Genomic DNA, 17,355 nt, shown 5'->3' with positions numbered 1-17,355 from the left:
CAAAATAGGGCCCTCTGATTGATCAATACTAGTTACCCTAGGCACAGGTCGATATAATTGGCTGTGGTCAATCGCAACGTGGTCAAAAGGGACGCTCCCAATTAATTCGAATGTTATTAATGCCGCGTGGCACAATAAGTATAATTAACAATAATTATTTACAATATCGTGATAAGTTATTAAATCATTTACAGATTTTTTTCTTGAATGCTATCTCGAAACATTTTTTTGAACAATGTTGTTAAAAAGTTTTATTGAGAAGAGTTTTCTGCCAATCACAAGAAGAATAGATGTGACTGTTTCCTTATGATAAGACTGTTTCTTTCTCAAAGATCAGAAGATTAAAAAAAAAAGTCATGTCGCGTCCTTGATGATTCATTTCAGTATATAAAGTTCAATGAATTAGAATAAGAAGAGTTAAAATTTCTTTGCTTGATCAGATTTCAATCTTCAATATACATATAATCTGATAAGGCTTTAGAACACAATGAATAGACCTTGAATTTGAATAAACCTTTTAAGCTCCTCTATCAAACTATGTATTAAAGAAGAGAGATTGGAATTTAAGAAATCAAAACAAGGAAACTAGCTCCTTTCTGTCAAATTCAATCTTTAATTTTCAACGATGCAGGCGTTAGTATTTATCTCCGCACATGCGAACCCTCCTTGTTTGATAATGTTGGGTCCGCCATCATGCCGTTTCGCTACTCCCATCATCCCCACTACGCCTTCCGCGACTTGCTTCAATTTACCTAACGTTCGGATTTCCAGTTCGTGTTTGTTGCCCGTGAAGGATGCCTTCTGCCAACCCTAAACTAGAGAAACAGGCCTCTACGGAGACCGTGGAACCCCTACGCCAAGTGATCGTCGTAATCGAGCATAAGATACGGAACCTCGAGAAGCGTAAGGTAAACGCAACATCGCGACCCGGCTCGTCGTAATTACAGACAAAAGTCGATCTGTCAATCGCCGTGGCTTCCTCACCGTGCGATCCGCCATGATCCCGATGCGCCATGTGCTCGCGCCTCGATATTTTCCCAAGTATTTACAACGCGCGTCGAGATCATCTCGCCCGCGTCTTGCTCGCGATCAAACGTCAGAAAGGTTGCCGGCGACGCGCGATGGAACCGATGACGGAATCCCGAGTTCTCGAACGCGCCAATTTTGCCATCGGCGACATCGTATCATGGCGGTGTACCTATACTATACTAATCGCACGAGACTTGCCTTTGTACACGATGTACTTCTTGATGCCGTCACCGGGCCACCATGGCCGATGACACGTACCGATGTAACGGGTTTCGTTGACGATCGAAAATCTTGCGATGCGACGCACAATTTAGAGATTTATGTTAGGCGTTTTTCTTCTCGCTACGTCGGCTCGTGGCATCGAATGGTATCGCGCGATCTCGTCATCGCGTATTGCGGAATATCTGTTACTATTTTCTTGAAATTGAAAGGAAGATTATAAATTGTGTTTTAATATTTTTTCGATATATATTCGCTATCGTCTTGTACCATGTTTTCTAACATGCCTGTCTTTATAATGTTCTGCTTTGACTTATAAATACAAGATTTATTTTCAAGTCATAAATCTAATAATATTAAATCGAGTATATACAGAGAAAATGAGAGAGTAATTAGTGGTTAGCCAAAAAAGAGGTAAATTTATAAATATAACTTTCTGGATTTAGGGCAAACTCGAATCGTATAGGGACTTACAGAAGAATGGAAGGGAGTTGAATTCGGATCAGAAAACAGCAGTGGCTAAATATGACGAAGTGCTTCAAACATTGGACAATACTCGAGATCTATACAAACAAATTGTCAACATTGCCAATGACTCGGTTAAACAGCAGAAGAAACAGGCGCGAAAAGAGGCTGTCGAGCGTATGCAGCAAGATATTGCAAAAGTATGCATCAACATTTTGAATATAATTTTATCTACTTGAAATTGAGTCCAAGAAAATATTGAAATATGTTTGTGATGTCTATTGTAGGTGAAAGAAGTGCTACTTATTCAACACATCTTGGTAAGCTTGGCCACTGATTCCATTAGAAATGATTTCACTCAAGGAACAAACGGAGCTGTAAAATTATCAGAGGAGGAATTAAAGTACCTGGAGAACTTATATATCGAAGTAATTATGAAACAACAACGTGAAGAAGACGACTTAACATTTATACAACAAACCCAAAAAGTAGCAGAGCACTATGTGGCGATTGTGGATGGAAAACAACGTGAAGTTGTCGGCACTACTTATAATAAATTGAAGGAGATTATTGCAAAAATTAATCAGTGTGGTTATTTTGATCAAGTTCACGAATGTTCAGAAGCAATACCAATAGAAGAAGTATGTATTAAACTTTCAATATATATGTGTCTAATACATGTGTGTATATAATCTAATTGTGATTCTTATTTGTTATAGGTTGCAGAAGTTGTAACGGAGACAAAGCTTACTGATTCGCAGACAGGGCAGGAACAGGTCAACGAAGAATACAATAACGGCAATGACAGGCACATTCCACCGGAACCCATGATACCCATTCCAAACTTTCCAGTTCAAGTTGCACCGCTGCCAGTTGTTTCCGGTGCCGCACCGGTCTCGGGACCCATTTCGGTCGTTCCACAGCCTATGCCGCCTCACCCAGCTGCACCGGTCGACACGCCTTACTATACAAATGCCACCAGCTTTGTTCCGCAACAGCAACAACAACAAGCTCAACAACAATCCCAACAACAGCCTCCACCAGCGCCTCGAATCAATGATGTCATAGGCACGCCAAATTTCTTTTTCTTACAAGAATCTGAGCTCGATTCACCGGATGTCACGTCACAAGCACCCATTGTATCGCACATTCCTCCCGCAGTCAATGCGCCCATTCCTTCGCAGACCTTTACGAACCAAAATTTTGCAAATGCACCTGTGGCCGTTCCTCAACAAGTCATATATCAGCATCAGCCACCGCAGGATATGTCACACATTCCTGGATTCGCGAATCCTAATCCACCGCCACCAATCCCGATGCCGCCCTCGCATCAGCAACCAAACATGCAATACAGTCCGCAACATCCGGCCGGTTTTCAGCCTCAACAAGCACAACAGCAACAAAATGCGGTGCAACAACTGCCACAAGGACAAACACAAAATTTCAATGAACAAAGATCACCTCAGCAACAAGAGACTCAAACGTCCACAGAGGTAAGATCCAATTCTTCTTTTGGCATAAAATTGATAGAAAAAAAAGATTGATATTATTATCGACTTGAAATGACCCATATACCCTTTATAGGAAAAAACTGAGAATGGTCAAAATGAAACTACTACTACGGACTCGTCATTGGAACAACAGAATGAATCTGTAGATTGGTGTCAAATGACCGAAACCAATGATTGGAGTCAGTCTGATCAACAACAACAATCTATTCAAGATTCTCAGCAAGTGTCGCCACCACAGACATCGCAACAGACTTGGGGTGATCAACAACGTGGATACAGAGGAAGGGGAAATAGAAGGGGGACCACTAATGGCTATAATAGTAGAGGCAGGAATAATTATCAACAAAATGGACGTGGAGGACAAGGTAAAACAACAGTAATTTAAATGGATACATGTAACATTTTTCTGGAAAAGATTTTTTTTTTTTTTTTTTTTTATAAAACGTATGTATCGAGATGTAATATAAACTTTTTATTTTTTTTCCCTAGGCACGTATTATCGCAACGATAGCAACTATCAGAACGGATATCAGCAACGTTCTTGGGGCAACAATGACGGAAATAATGGATATGCTGCCGGCTTTAAGCGAGGTGGTGGCGGAGGAGCGAGAGGTGCGCGCAACGAACGCGCTGGTCGTGGACAATACCGGGGACAGAATAGGACCAACCGTGGCGGATATACGCCACGCGGCAAGCCTCATCCCGCGCAATAAGCGAGAGAGGAAAACACTAGCGTAAATACACAGTGAAACGCACTTTAAAGATGTTCTGCGATTACAATTCAACTGTCTATTTACGAAAAAGCTTAAGTCGAGAATGCATTTGCAATATGAAGTGAGATTTCAAAGTAGTAGATATCGCGTGTATGAGTATTAATATGCAATAACTTTGATATTAAAGATCGATTAAGTGACTGATGTAGTTTCTGTAACGCAATAGGAAATGTGTTATATGTTTTTTTTATCTATTTGCACATACATTAAGTATCTTTGAGAAGATAAAGTTGATTAGAGTTATTAGTACATATAGTTTTGCATCTAATGTAATAATTTCGTATAAAGTTATGTACGAGGCTAATGAAAAACATTTGAAAAAAATCTTATCTTATGTTGGCATTTGCTGAGACTTACGGCTTAGGATGTTTCTTAAATATGACATTGAAAAAGTAAAACTTTGCATTTGAATTTGGTGTTTGTAATTATGAAGAGAAGATAATGTTAATAAAAAAAAGACAATGCAGAGGTAACATTGTGATATATAAAGAAAAATCAACCAAATTCAGAAGCGTGAACCTACCGTTCAAGTATTATTGTATTATGTGACAGAAGGCAGGTTTCACAGGGCAACAACAGCAGATTAACGAAAATAGAAAAAAAATTTTATTAAAAAAAATAAAAAAAAATAAAAGAACACTCAAATATTTCATGTAAAGACTACAGCAACGTATTTAAAAAATAACGTTAAGATGATTATAATTATATATAAATATATATATATATATATATAAAATAGGCGATCTGCACAACCATCTCTTCGCCTTGCGGCGTATCGCTTCCAGAGAGAATTTTTTAAGATACCAGAAAAAAAGAGGACATGACGAGCACAATGCTTTTTTTTAAACTAAACTAGAAATATCTTCTCGATTTCGTACTTCGTATCTGGTATACGAATTTGAAGAAGAGATTAATTAAAAACTTCGTATTTAGATAGTGATTTGAGAAAGTTGTAATGAGTCATGATATGTAAAGATCTGAAAAGGACGACATTTTTTCACATAGTGGTACATATGTATCGTGACACTGTACACATTTCGAATTGCTGTCGCTCCCTCCCTTCTGTTTTTTTCTGCGTGATTCTGAAATTCCTCGCACAATGGTCGCGCCTTACACCGCCAAGCGAAAGAGATCGCGGTGCATTGTCCTCATTTACGATATAATGCATTAACTAATTTTTTTTTGTATTAAGAAGAGAAAAGAAACGTATAATTATTTTTAAAACGGAGGAAGCGATTAGAGGAAGAGAGAAAGAGCGTGCGGAGCTCTTTAGCGTGTAAGTCGAGTTCAGTGTACAATTATTGACTAGATTCGGAAGAAGAAAGGTGTGTTCAAAGTGCGCTGCCGATAAGTCACGCTCCACACCGATGAAAAATATCATATTTTGTTTGTACATTTGTGTTTAATCACCTCCCTACCCTTCCCCGTCACGATTACGTTAAAACTATCCTACGAATGCCTATGTATCTTCCAAATAAAGATCTAATTCAACCCTGCTTAACTGAGCCTTTATTCTCGGTACGAGAACGATTTGATTTCACTTTGGTTCTCGACCTGGAAAAATTCAATCAAAAATTTCATTAACGATTGTATATAATTGTTAAAATTTTATCAAGTATTGCTCAGTCACACATTACATATACAATTATGTACACACAAGTGTGATGTTTAATTAATTAATAATATATCATTGCTTGAAAGAGAGAACGCGCTGCTTCAAATATAATCGCATTCATACATTTAAAATCTCATTTATATATTTAAAATCACGCACTGTCTATGACATATTTAGAGATTCTGTATTAATCGCTTCCGGAATTACTTGTGCTCTTATGTAAAAAATCTTTTTATGTATTTTATGTCCCTTACTGTTTTAGATCAATTGTCCCAGAGATCAGCCCCATGACTTCCGGATCACGTGACATTCAGAGAGAGACAGTTCTACACTTTAAAGTTACCCGTCTCTCTCTTTCTCTAACACATACAGCTTTCAATTGATAAGAAGAGACAGCGAGGTATTAAACTACGACAGAGAAGCTCCATTCAACAACAAACAAGGATAGCGTACTCTGACTCAACCTGCATACCATTATTTTTTGTTCTCTTCTGATTCATGCTGAATATCTATATCATATACATATATACATTAAAATATGGGATATCATCGTCTTTTCCTGTTTCAGTATACATCAATCAGAAAATTTCTTTACATCAGATAAGAAGTTTATCTTACCTGCAACGATAATTAAATGTTTACAATATGATCTTTGAATGAATGTTTGTCTTACATCAACATTATTATCAATGTTTTGAAAATTGTTACACGATTATGTGATTAAAGTAATTATTTTCAAGTCAATAGTGCACCGCAACGGTGCAATTTAGGTTAAACTTTTATTTTTGTTATAATATCATTTACCTGTCTTTAGTTTATATATCTTCTAAAAAATCTCATCTAATAAACAAAATTAGCAAATCGAGATACAATGTTACTGCAGAGGCTCTTTCGTGTTACAAACTACAGAATTTTACAAAGAGTTATATATAAAGATATTTATTCAGTGTATAAGGTATGAGACAGAATTTTAACATTATATTCATATATATATATATATATATATATATATATAATTATTAACATTAAAATCACTTTTTCAGAAAGAAAGCGGTGTACAAACTATCAGAAAATTATGGATAACATCGCCATTCACCGTAGTGGGAATGTGGGGATTCATAAAGAACAAAGATGAGACTAAAACACAAATTACGACAAAAGAAGTTCTTATTGCCAAAGTCGATGCACTGTTTGATCAAGGAGACTATAAAAGTATATACAATCTTTTGTCAAAATATGAGGTAATTAAATTCTCTAAATTACCTTTGAATATATAACTACAGTTATTATACAATTAATTGCTTTATATAGGATAGTAAGGATGTTGACATCTTGTGGCGTTTATGTAGAGCCATTTATAAAATGTCTGAAATGGCCAGTGATGTGGAAGCACGACAGTTGATTTATAAAGGATATGATTTGATAAGTAAGGCTCTTGATATTCAAGAAGATCATTATGCTGTTCATAAATGGATGTCTATAATCCTTAACAGTAAGGCTACTTTTGAAGGCACAAAAGCACATATTAAAGAATTGTACAACATTAAAAAACATTTGTTGGTAAGATACTTGACAAATAATTTAAGTATACACGCAAACATAAATATTAGTTTATAAGTTAAAAATAATAAAATTAAATTTTATAAAAGAAGATATTATATAGGAAATATAATCTGGAAATCAGTTGACATTATTGTTATTCACACTATAGAGAGCATCAGAATTAAAACCTACTGATGCAACGACGCTCTACATGCTTGGATGCTGGTGTTATGAGATTTCGAGTTTGACATGGTATCAACGAAAGATAGCATCTATTATATTTGAAGAACCGCCAACTTCGTCCTTTGAAGAAGCATTAATGTATCATGAGAATGCCGAGAAAATTGATCCAAACTTTTACAGTCGTAATTTATTGATGTTAGGGAAAACATATCTGAAACTGAATCGTAAGGAAGATGCTGTAAAATATTTGAAAAAGGCTGTTGAATTTTCTGCCAGTACTGATGATGATCAGAAAGCAAAACAGGAAGCGCAGAAAATATTGAGCAATATTTAGGGATATAAAGAATACAGATAAATTTAAATATTTTTATACTTTTTTAAATGGAAAAAGAATGTATGATTTTTGTGTATTAACAATATATAAATATATTGACAATATATAAGTATATTGACGAATATATAAATTTTATCGTTTCTTAATAATAAAAATTCAAAATGTATATTGTCAATAAATATATGTATACATTGTATATATTATATATATTATTCTTATAAAATATTAATACTATGAAACACCATGATGTAATTATATATATTAATATATTAATAATGATTAATATTAATAATGAATCCACATACAGAAATATATTATAATTTGAGCATTGTATTGTATTTATATTGTTACATTTTTGAAAGATGTGCGCGCGAATTATTTTGGATTTTCTCTACATTATTACGACTACGTTCGTTTTGACGCTTTTAACGCTGAAGGCATCTTTGTTTGATATTCGATGTGCAATAAAGACAGAATGATGCTTAGCGCGTGAGCGTGCAAAACGAACGCAGCTACATCACCTCGATTCCTGCCAATCATCGCGAGTTTGATTGTTGGCGCGAATCGTCTTGAATTAGGCTAGACAGCTGCATAAACGAATTGATCACTTACTTTACTCATCCAGTGCCAATACAGCTCACGAAGATTTACCAGGATCTGAGTAATATCGACGATGGATGGATTCATTGGGACTTGTATAGTAACATCAATGAGCAGATTTGTCGACAATTTGAACAGTCACGTGTTTGTTGAGACATTGGACGATATCTTGAACCCTGCACGAGACAGGTACATATTTCTTTAATACGACATTAAATTGTTCAGATTGTTCGAGTTTAAAGTCATATATACGTATGGATATTATTCATATCTTTTTCTTGGAAATAATTGAAATGTATGGACTTGTACTAAATGATGCAGTTGATTCTTGAAATTTGTTGAATTGGATGAAGTACTATTTAAAAATAAATATTTGATAATCTGCAGTTGCAAATTGATATGTTTTTCGAAAATATAAAGGTATATAAAGACATGTCAACGATAAAATTGCATAATTACACTGCGTTTTAGATTAACAAAATAGTTATAAGTATATTTTTATATAAAAAATAATATTGAATATCCATATCATATTTTAAAATGTGTTATATATATATATATATATATATATATATATATATATATAATGTTTTCATACGTTACTAGACAAGTACATAAAATATTTTTCAAAAATATATTTAAATTACATTATATTTTTTTAAAGATACATGGATCGACAAATTATGAAGATTACGACTTACTACTCCTGCGCGATGACATGAGAATACATTCTACATTCAGTGCACAGATGACTTGATGAGAAACGACGACAGATTCATATTTCTCTTTGTTCCTGAAGCATGACTTTGCAGACACAGCATCAATACACTCTTTTTCTTTTATCTACACACTTTTTCTAATGAAGAAGTAATCAGCTAACGGAATAAACAACATTCGTCAAAGTGGAATGTCAGGTAAACAAGTAAAAAAAAATAATAATAAAAGATAATAATATCACACAATATATATGGATGTGAAGACGCTTATTTATTTTATTTCTATTTATTATATTTTATTCATCAATGAACAGACAAATACATTATTTATATGAATATAATTAATATAATTTATCGTGTGTGTGATTTTAATAAATAATAATTTATGAAATATATTCCTATGTAAAGTATATATTTTGAAAATTTATAACGATACTTTGAGAAGGAGAAGAAGGAGATTTGCCTTTTAATATTGATTTAGAGAGAACAATCTATTATTTTTACGCTACAATTTTAAGAGAACATATTCGTAAACTACTTATAAACTATGTATTCTTGTTGAATCGTATTCGCATATCGATGTACACAAGTGAATGTAATGTTAAATATGCTTATTTACTACAGCATGATCGTGTCAATATATATGAAGTATCAAGGCCTAAAATATAAATATAAACGGTACAAATAAAAAGTAACAGGCGAGTATGAAACTCTATAGGATGAGAGAATTCGGTATCTAAAATGATATTTAAATTTATTTTTATCTGACATTTGTAATCTCGTGATTACTCGATGCCACGAAATGACGCTAAGAATTTTACAAAATCAATCCCGATCGAATCGATCAACAAAAACATCACTCGATAGACAATTATTATTATTATTATATCTTTTGCTTCGCTTTTGTATATAATGACATATATATTGTATATGAGATCGACATGTTTCTCGCGTGTCATTTCTCCCGCTTTCTCGAAGATAGACTTTATCGGTAAAGATGGTATTCGTAAATATATACACATCGTATGTCGGTAATAGCGTTATTTGCAAGTGTATTCCTCGGTACGTTCCGTGCAAGTCTCGCACTGCACGCGGCAACACCAGTGAAACTTGCATCTGCACTGCCACGTTCTCGTGAATTGGTGCGTGTTGTAACCACGACCGCAGCACATTAAATCGCATCCATCGGTTCCTGGACGAAACGAAAGAAAGGGTAAGCGATAAATATTCTTGCGATCGACAAGAATGAACAAACGCGATCTCTTCGACGAATCGTCGATCGAATATTCAAAATGGAGGCGGGAGGAGTGAAAAGATTCGCGCACAAAAATCTCTTTTTTTTTTTTTTTTTTTTTGAACAAGAAAGTTATAATAAGAATTCAAGTATATCATTTCTTCTTACCTTTGCTCGTACGATTGCAGTATCTGCCCTGTGTGCCAAGACTACCCTGCGCCAAATCCGGCTCGCAGTAGTTGGGGGAAGGTTGCAGGTAGACCAGCTCGCTCCTCTTCGGGATCCTCTTCAAACCTTTGCCCGGACCACCGCTGACCTTCGTCTTTTTCAAGACCAAATGCGGCTTCCGCGACTTGCTGGACTTCTTCGAGGGCTCGTGCCGCGACTTGGCGAGATCGTTCGGCTTGCCTTGAGTTTTGGCGTCGTTGCCCAATATAGGTACCATTTCCGCCGACGCGGAATGCGACATCGCGTCCAGTGTCTATGACGTACGAAAGTCATAAAATTTTTGTAAAAATATTGAAAGAAAAAGATGCGATTCGATTTAGATATATTATAATCATAATATATACATTAATCGCATTCCAAATCGGCCATTGATTTATCAAATTAATAAATTAATTTACTAAGACAAATTACCTGATCCGTGGACGGAGGTGGCGGTGTAACAGCGATGACGGGTCTGGCCCTGTAATATTTCTTCATGAGCGCGTCTCCGATCTGGCGAAAACTCGGCAACGTTCGCCAACACGTTCTCACGGTACATGATCCGGACACGCCGTGACATTTGCACTCCGTTTGCAGATGAGCCTTAACGATCTAGAAAAAAAAAGTAATAGCATAATTTCCATGGACATTATGATTCCTTGCGTGTGTTTTCTTCATTATTCACTTTTCTTTATTCATCTCCGACGACTGACATTTAACTTTGCGTTTTGTATAAAAGTGCAGGCACTTACGGCAATGATATTAATTATTGTACTTTACTATTACTAAATCTTATAAAAAGTTATAATGCTCGGTTCGACTAATTATGAATAAGATGATACAATTGAAGAATAGAATGTTATTCAACTTATATTATTTCTTGCTATAATTTCGTCTTTTTACATTATATATCTGAATCGGAAATCTTATTAGATTGCTATAATTATATAAAAGATGGCTATTATCTATTGTTTTATTGTCAATAAGGAAGAGTATCTTGGTTGTTACATAACTAAGCATAATTTCTTATTGAAAACAAATCAATTTTTCATTAATAGTTTGGCTATGCGAAAAAACAAATAATAGCAGTCTCCAATTTAAAAAAATTGGATTTGCGTTTTGAATTCCTTTTTTAATTATTTAAATGCAATATGCGAAAGATCTTATAATTATAGACAAGACTTATAAGTAAAATGTATTGATTTGTTTCAAAGGTACATACAAATATAAAACAGATTTGCTTAAGATCGAGAAATCATATATCGTATCGAAACAGACGACAACTCGGCGCGATCAATGCAAAGTGATGTACACCGATTAGTTCCTTACATCGTACAACGTATGTCCTATGCAAATTTCAAATCTACACGTGTGTCCGGGTCCCTTTCGATGCGAATGAAAATGAGAACGAAAACTTTTACAATGTACGCTCGATGAGAACGGATGCGTCGTTCGATGCCTGAATCATTTTCAAAGGACAAGGAGATACGCATCGATTCATTATGAAGGAATCAATGGCGTAGAGAAAGAGAATCATCTCGATTGTCATAATATTACGATAATTTGCAATTTTAGCATATTTATGTTTTTTTATAACATTTCCTTTAACGTTTAAAAACGTGAAAAATTTACACACACGACTGTATCTCTTGAAAAAAGGTTCGCCAAAGATTCCTTCTTTAGATTCTAATCCCAATGCTTTAATTATATTTCGATATTTCCATACATATGACTGATTTATGTTTCGAACTTATGATTTAGATACATAATATACGTAGTACAAGTTAAGCGAAGAATAAAATTCTTAAACACATATCTGAACACTGTGCTTTTCATAGAAGCGTAACTGTGACGCGATCAAGCGATATTTTTGCAAATTAATCCGGTGTAGAGATTTTGCATAACCACGCCACTGGGCGCGGGAGATGCATCTCGGTTAACTCTGAACGACCGACCGCGTGATTTTAAATGGTTGTAATCGTATCGAGTGCTCATCTGTAAATTCCTGTTGCTCGCTCGATTCCCGATAGGGAGGGGCAACGAAAGAAGGGAGCGGAAAGGGGGGAAGGTAGGGACCTCTCATTGTGCGTCGAACGCGCGCGCGCGAGCGGATACGATACGATAGCAATGCGTACACGCGAAACTGGTTTATATTTCGAATTATCTCCGCGTGTGGTGTGTGCCACGGATGCGTGCGGGAGAGAGGAGAGGTTGAAAAAATCGTCGGGGCATAAAGTATGCGCGTCGGGACGATCGACGTTGTGAGAATAAATCGTTAACCCCTCGCGGGACCGAGGTACACGTGTGTATACGCGTGATACACGTATACGATACATACCTGAGGAAAGGAGAGTTTTTATTGCCCGCCCGTAATAAAGGCCCATCGAAGAAAGCTCGAAAGGACGAACTTTCCCCAATTAAGGCAGGCCGCCCTCGACCTCGGACATCGTTTCTCACAAACATTCGTTTTCGATTGTCGACCTTCCTGCGCGAGCAGGAATACATAATCGTCCAAACAAGCCGCGGGGAGGAAAGGGATTTTAATCCTCGGTATATCAACAGGTCGATAAATTTACAGTTGCTCTTAATTACCTTTTCAATTATAGAAGGAATTATTATAATTGCACGAACGCGGAATGAAATATCGATATGATATATCTTAATCAGATTGTCGCGATATTGATTATTTTCACGAGACACGATTGAAATGTCTAGATAATGTAAGGTGAACGGGTGCGTCCGTGCGAATCGCGAAACGACGACATTGTCTTCTCCGGGGATGATTGGCTCCTCAGTGGGTTATTGCGCGATAAATCAAATTTGATAGCGTCTGGTTTGCATACGCTTCGTATACGAGAGATGTGCGCGCGTCTCATTATGGATATTACCGCCTTGTTATTCGATCTCGGATCATTTCCATCCGAAGATACTATTGACACTAATCTTCACACATTATATAAATAAATAAATAAATTATATATATATATATATATATATATATATATATATATATACAGGGTGTTTCTTAATAAGTGCGAAAAAAATATTAATAAATAACCTTTTACTAGTAGAAAATATCCACCTAATTTCTTTAACTTGTTCCAAATTTGAGAAAAAAAATAAAAACCTAATTTTTACCCCCATTTTTGGAACAGTATAACTGAAAGAATCATTTCCTAAAATTTTTCACACTTATTAAGAAACACCCTGTATATATTTATATATTTATTTATTTATTTATTTATAAAATATTTCAAAGTTAAATGTTCAAATAAATTCTTCCAATAAATTCTACGAGTAGAAATAAGAAAAAAAATATTACACAAACGTAGGTCCAGAGATATGTGTGTAGATGAACACACACACACACACACACACACGCATAGTATGCAAATAAATTTATAAACGTAAATGCGTTTGAAGTAAATTAAGTAACAAGTTAACGGGAACGACGATGCGTCCGCTTCTTTCGATTGCATTGTACATAGCTTCTCGTGTATAATACTCTACCATATAATTTTAAAATCACGCGTAATATAATTATATACGAGACGATGAGATTGAGGTAGCGACGAAGTACCATGCCGTCGTCAAATGTCGGCGAGCTTAATTTCCGCGCTAAACGATTCCTCTCGCGAGTTACAGTAATTAGTATCGCTTCACGGTAATTATGACGTTCATTACGTAGTAGTTGCTTTACGCGCTATCTGTCCGACTGACTTTTGACTGACTTTTCATATCCGAGAGCTTTCTTCTCGCGAAAAAAACCGACATTCTTATAAATATTACGAGGAGATATAAAAACGCGAAAGAGAAACGCTAGCGTCAATTTACTTCCTTACCTTTCTTCCGGCTTTGTTGTTGTGAAGATTCATCAAGCTCCGAGCGTCTCCTTCGATCTCCCTCGCGTCCAGAAACCTACGCGCGAACCTAGCATTAAATTATAATATTAAAATTCACGCGTGTCTCTAGAGAAAGCGAGCGTTTGTCGTCGCGAGGCAAGCTAACTTGGAATTAGCGAGAATCTAATTAACTATCTTTGCTTAATTAACGTAGTACCTCATTCCGTACGTGACGTCGGCGCTGCAACCGCCCCATTCCCAGCCGTTCGGCGGTAATTCCTTCCTCGTCCTACAAATAGACGCGATATATTAATCTATAATAATTAATATTGTATGTTACATGTACACACAATTTCACATCGTGAAATTTGCAAGTACCTTACGGCAGGTTCGCAACCGCAGGCGGTGAGGTTGCCGCGACTACAAGCTGCGGTAACCGCATACGTGACACCGGCCGAACTTATCGCGTACGTGAAAGCTGCCTCCCTACTACCTGTAAATAGAAATTTATGTTAAAAAAATTTTTCAATCCGTTATATAAATTACAAGCGTCAAATTTAGTAGAATAGAAAAATTTTCAAGAAAATATTACTATTATATAATATAAATATAAAATATTACTATTATATAATAATAATACAAAATATTATATAAAATATAAAATATTATTATATAATATAAAATATTATTATTATATACACAAGCTGTATAGAAGATTGCCACGATTATATGAATACATGTGTTGTGGTCAGCATCATCCGTAGATTATGTGAAACATAAACGCACTCTCTTTCCGGGTCAATTAATAATTGAACGTTTATAGCCACGTGAATCGTGATTCGTTTGAAATTTACACGTCGACCGGAGATCCGAGGACCCCGAGGCTTTCTAGCTTGGCGCTGCCTCGTCAAGCATTCTTTTCCGTCACGCGAATTTATTACAGCTAGTTGTTCGCCATCGTGACGGTGCCGCGCGCGAGCGCAATTAATTAGCCGCGTGAGCCGCGCTCTCGCCTCGTTTATGCCACGTCGAATGAATTACCGTATGTCCGTTTTCTCGCGATACCCATTTTTCATTCCATCATCATCGTCGTCGTCGACACCTACGCGCCGCTCTCAGGACTGTCCGATTCAGTTGGCGTTTCACTCTATCGTCGTCAAATCTGCTTGGCTTTAATTCGCGCGTCCGTCACGTCAGTAATCGCGTGATAATCTCATGTAGATTCGATTTATATAACATCGAATTTATAATGCAAGCCAGTTTGCGTGGAAGAAATTTTCGCTTTCGTATAATTACCAGAGAAGAATATGAGAGAAGAATATCGATCGAACAATATAATGACTAAATTAAATTTTGCATTATCTGGATGTTTATTCTCTGGAAAAAAAGGAAAATTTAAAGTTGTCAGGAATATTTTTTTATCTGGAAAAATCAGGAAATTCTCATAGAATTTTATTTAGAATCGGGGAATTTTTTAAAAATTATCAGGAATTTTTTTTTATCTGGAAAAATCAGGAAATTTTCATAGAATTTTATTTAGAATCGGGGAATTTTTTGAAAAATTCTCTGATAATTTTGCTTTTATACTGCAAGCAATCGATAATCTGCCGATAAGTCAAGTGAATTTATGTGTTTAAAATATAAATATGTCTATATAAAATCTGTTTACATATTTCATGTTTGAACAAAATATTGAATATGCGGTATTCTTTATTTTAATTTTTAATGATGAAAAAATGAAAATATTATGCAAGTGAAAAATTTTAATTTACGAAAGCTACTCAATTTTTTTTAGTACACTTGTAAGTCTAGCATTTGAAACTTAAGATTCTTTCTATAAGTGAAAAGCATTAGAAAATACATACAATAAAGAAATTTATTTTAGGAAATTGTATCAAAAAATCTTTTATCTGGAATTTTGAATACAAATATTTGGAAAATTAGTTTTTTCAGAAAATTTTTTTTATAAGATTCAAGCGAACCCCTTGATTATACATCCCTCGGTTACGGTCGCCTATGCAACAAGTGTATTCCTTATCGAGCAATCGCTGAGAAATGAAAAGAGATCCGGCTAACTGTAATTACAGCGGAATCATCCTACACGATAACTCGAGTCGATGTTTGTTATGCACGCGGTCATAACTCACAGCCACCGACACGCGCCTGCCTGGACCTCGTGTGTTATGAAAGTAAATAAGCCCCGCGAAAGAAGTTACATCCACGACTCTTGCATTCGGCTCCGATTTTTTGCGATGCGCGCTTTGATTATTGCGATTGCGACAACGTATGTCAAGATAGAACTGTCCTCGTCCCAAAATCATCTATGCAATTATGAAAAGGAGGGCTATTTTTTGCAAATATTATTTTGCAAATATTATTTGATTTTTATTTATTAAATGAACAGAATAAGGCGGTTTAAAATATGCATATAGTATCTCCACATTTCTAGCACGCCAAGATGAACTTTCTCTATTTTTAATAATTAATCTTCAGTCTCAATGTCTAATGAATACATGTGGAATAAAAGCTACTGAAAGATAAATTACAAATACGCATATGAGATTTCCTGTTCTTTCACATTACGTAAGTCATATGTAACAAATATAAAGTAGTAGGGAAGCGCAGCTAAAAGAAAGATATTAAGAAGAGTTAAAAATACAAACGTGCCAAGAGTATGATGACTTGACTGTGCGATTAGACGTCATTAATTGAATTGTCTTATTATACCGAGCGAAGGTGATTCTCGAGAGGACAATGCGGCGAATGCAGGGTGTTTGGAAAAAATATATGACAGCATCCTACGTGGCGTTGCAGAGTCGCGTACATTCTATTCTCTTCTGCTTTTATTGTCAGACTTTGTTGCTCGGTTACCACGATGATGTTCTTGTCGTGCAATCGCACTCGCGGACTCGACGGACTCGCGGTGAGAAAACGAACGCGTTTACGCCTCGCGAGATTGCGGCCATGATGCTGCGCTTTTTGCGCCATGGTTTCTGTCGTGAAGACTAAGAACGTAATAGGACAGTGCGCGGTCTTGTGTGGGAAATGAAAGGTTTCGATGTCCCTTACGAGTGTGTCTGTTTCA

At 35.7% G+C, this 17,355-nt stretch overlaps 3 protein-coding genes across 6 annotated transcripts in view; 2 read left to right on the top strand and 1 right to left on the bottom strand.

Moving 5' to 3' along the window:
• The first annotated feature begins 731 nt into the window (after positions 1-731).
• Capr (caprin family member) lies at positions 732-5,493 on the top strand. Its single transcript, XM_083108424.1, has 6 exons — positions 732-908; positions 1,695-1,913; positions 2,001-2,354; positions 2,433-3,206; positions 3,298-3,589; positions 3,714-5,493. Exons 1-6 carry the CDS (start codon positions 795-797, stop codon positions 3,935-3,937), a joined length of 1,977 nt encoding a protein of 658 aa, XP_082964550.1. The 5' UTR covers positions 732-794; the 3' UTR covers positions 3,938-5,493.
• LOC145976915 (regulator of microtubule dynamics protein 1) lies at positions 5,134-7,867 on the top strand. Its single transcript, XM_083108445.1, has 6 exons — positions 5,134-5,273; positions 5,875-6,337; positions 6,427-6,567; positions 6,656-6,853; positions 6,924-7,172; positions 7,324-7,867. The coding sequence occupies exons 3-6, from the start codon at positions 6,484-6,486 to the stop codon at positions 7,669-7,671; spliced, it is 879 nt and encodes a 292-aa protein (XP_082964571.1). The 5' UTR covers positions 5,134-5,273; positions 5,875-6,337; positions 6,427-6,483; the 3' UTR covers positions 7,672-7,867.
• Positions 7,868-7,974: 107 nt separating this feature from the next.
• Positions 7,975-17,355, bottom strand: part of LOC145976908 (protein Wnt-7b) — a 55,717-nt gene continuing 46,336 nt past the window's right edge. For 2 of the 4 annotated variants that reach the window (XM_083108431.1, XM_083108427.1), the window contains exons 3-9: positions 14,649-14,763; positions 14,488-14,559; positions 14,271-14,358; positions 10,861-11,040; positions 10,390-10,702; positions 8,973-10,179; positions 7,975-8,447 (exon numbers count right to left, since the gene is read on the bottom strand). In XM_083108431.1, coding sequence (XP_082964557.1) covers positions 10,028-10,179; positions 10,390-10,702; positions 10,861-11,040; positions 14,271-14,358; positions 14,488-14,559; positions 14,649-14,763 — 920 coding nt within the window. In that variant the 3' untranslated portion in view covers positions 7,975-8,447; positions 8,973-10,027. Of the gene's footprint in view, positions 8,448-8,933; positions 10,180-10,389; positions 10,703-10,860; positions 11,041-14,270; positions 14,359-14,487; positions 14,560-14,648; positions 14,764-17,355 lie in introns of those variants that run through there. The other 2 variants (XM_083108430.1, XM_083108429.1) reach the window with 2 other exon arrangements.

The sequence above is a fragment of the Camponotus vicinus genome, unplaced genomic scaffold (assembly GCF_025532165.1).
Source record: "Camponotus vicinus isolate PSW18456_S1 unplaced genomic scaffold, iyCamVici1.0 SCAF_9, whole genome shotgun sequence".
NCBI lineage: Eukaryota > Metazoa > Arthropoda > Insecta > Hymenoptera > Formicidae > Camponotus > Camponotus vicinus.
This window is presented reverse-complemented; position numbering and strand designations above follow the sequence as displayed.

Bases quoted from the DNA above. Each gene is read 5' to 3' on its own strand.
- Capr (XM_083108424.1), top strand. From the start codon at position 795: ATGCCTTCTGCCAACCCTAAACTAGAGAAACAGGCCTCTACGGAGACC. The intron at 1,914-2,000 runs GTATGCATCAAC...TGTCTATTGTAG, and splicing joins TGCAGCAAGATATTGCAAAA to GTGAAAGAAGTGCTACTTAT. The intron at 3,207-3,297 runs GTAAGATCCAAT...TACCCTTTATAG, and splicing joins AGACTCAAACGTCCACAGAG to GAAAAAACTGAGAATGGTCA.
- LOC145976915 (XM_083108445.1), top strand. From the start codon at position 6,484: ATGTTACTGCAGAGGCTCTTTCGTGTTACAAACTACAGAATTTTACAA. The intron at 6,568-6,655 runs GTATGAGACAGA...TCACTTTTTCAG, and splicing joins ATATTTATTCAGTGTATAAG to AAAGAAAGCGGTGTACAAAC. The intron at 6,854-6,923 runs GTAATTAAATTC...TGCTTTATATAG, and splicing joins ATCTTTTGTCAAAATATGAG to GATAGTAAGGATGTTGACAT.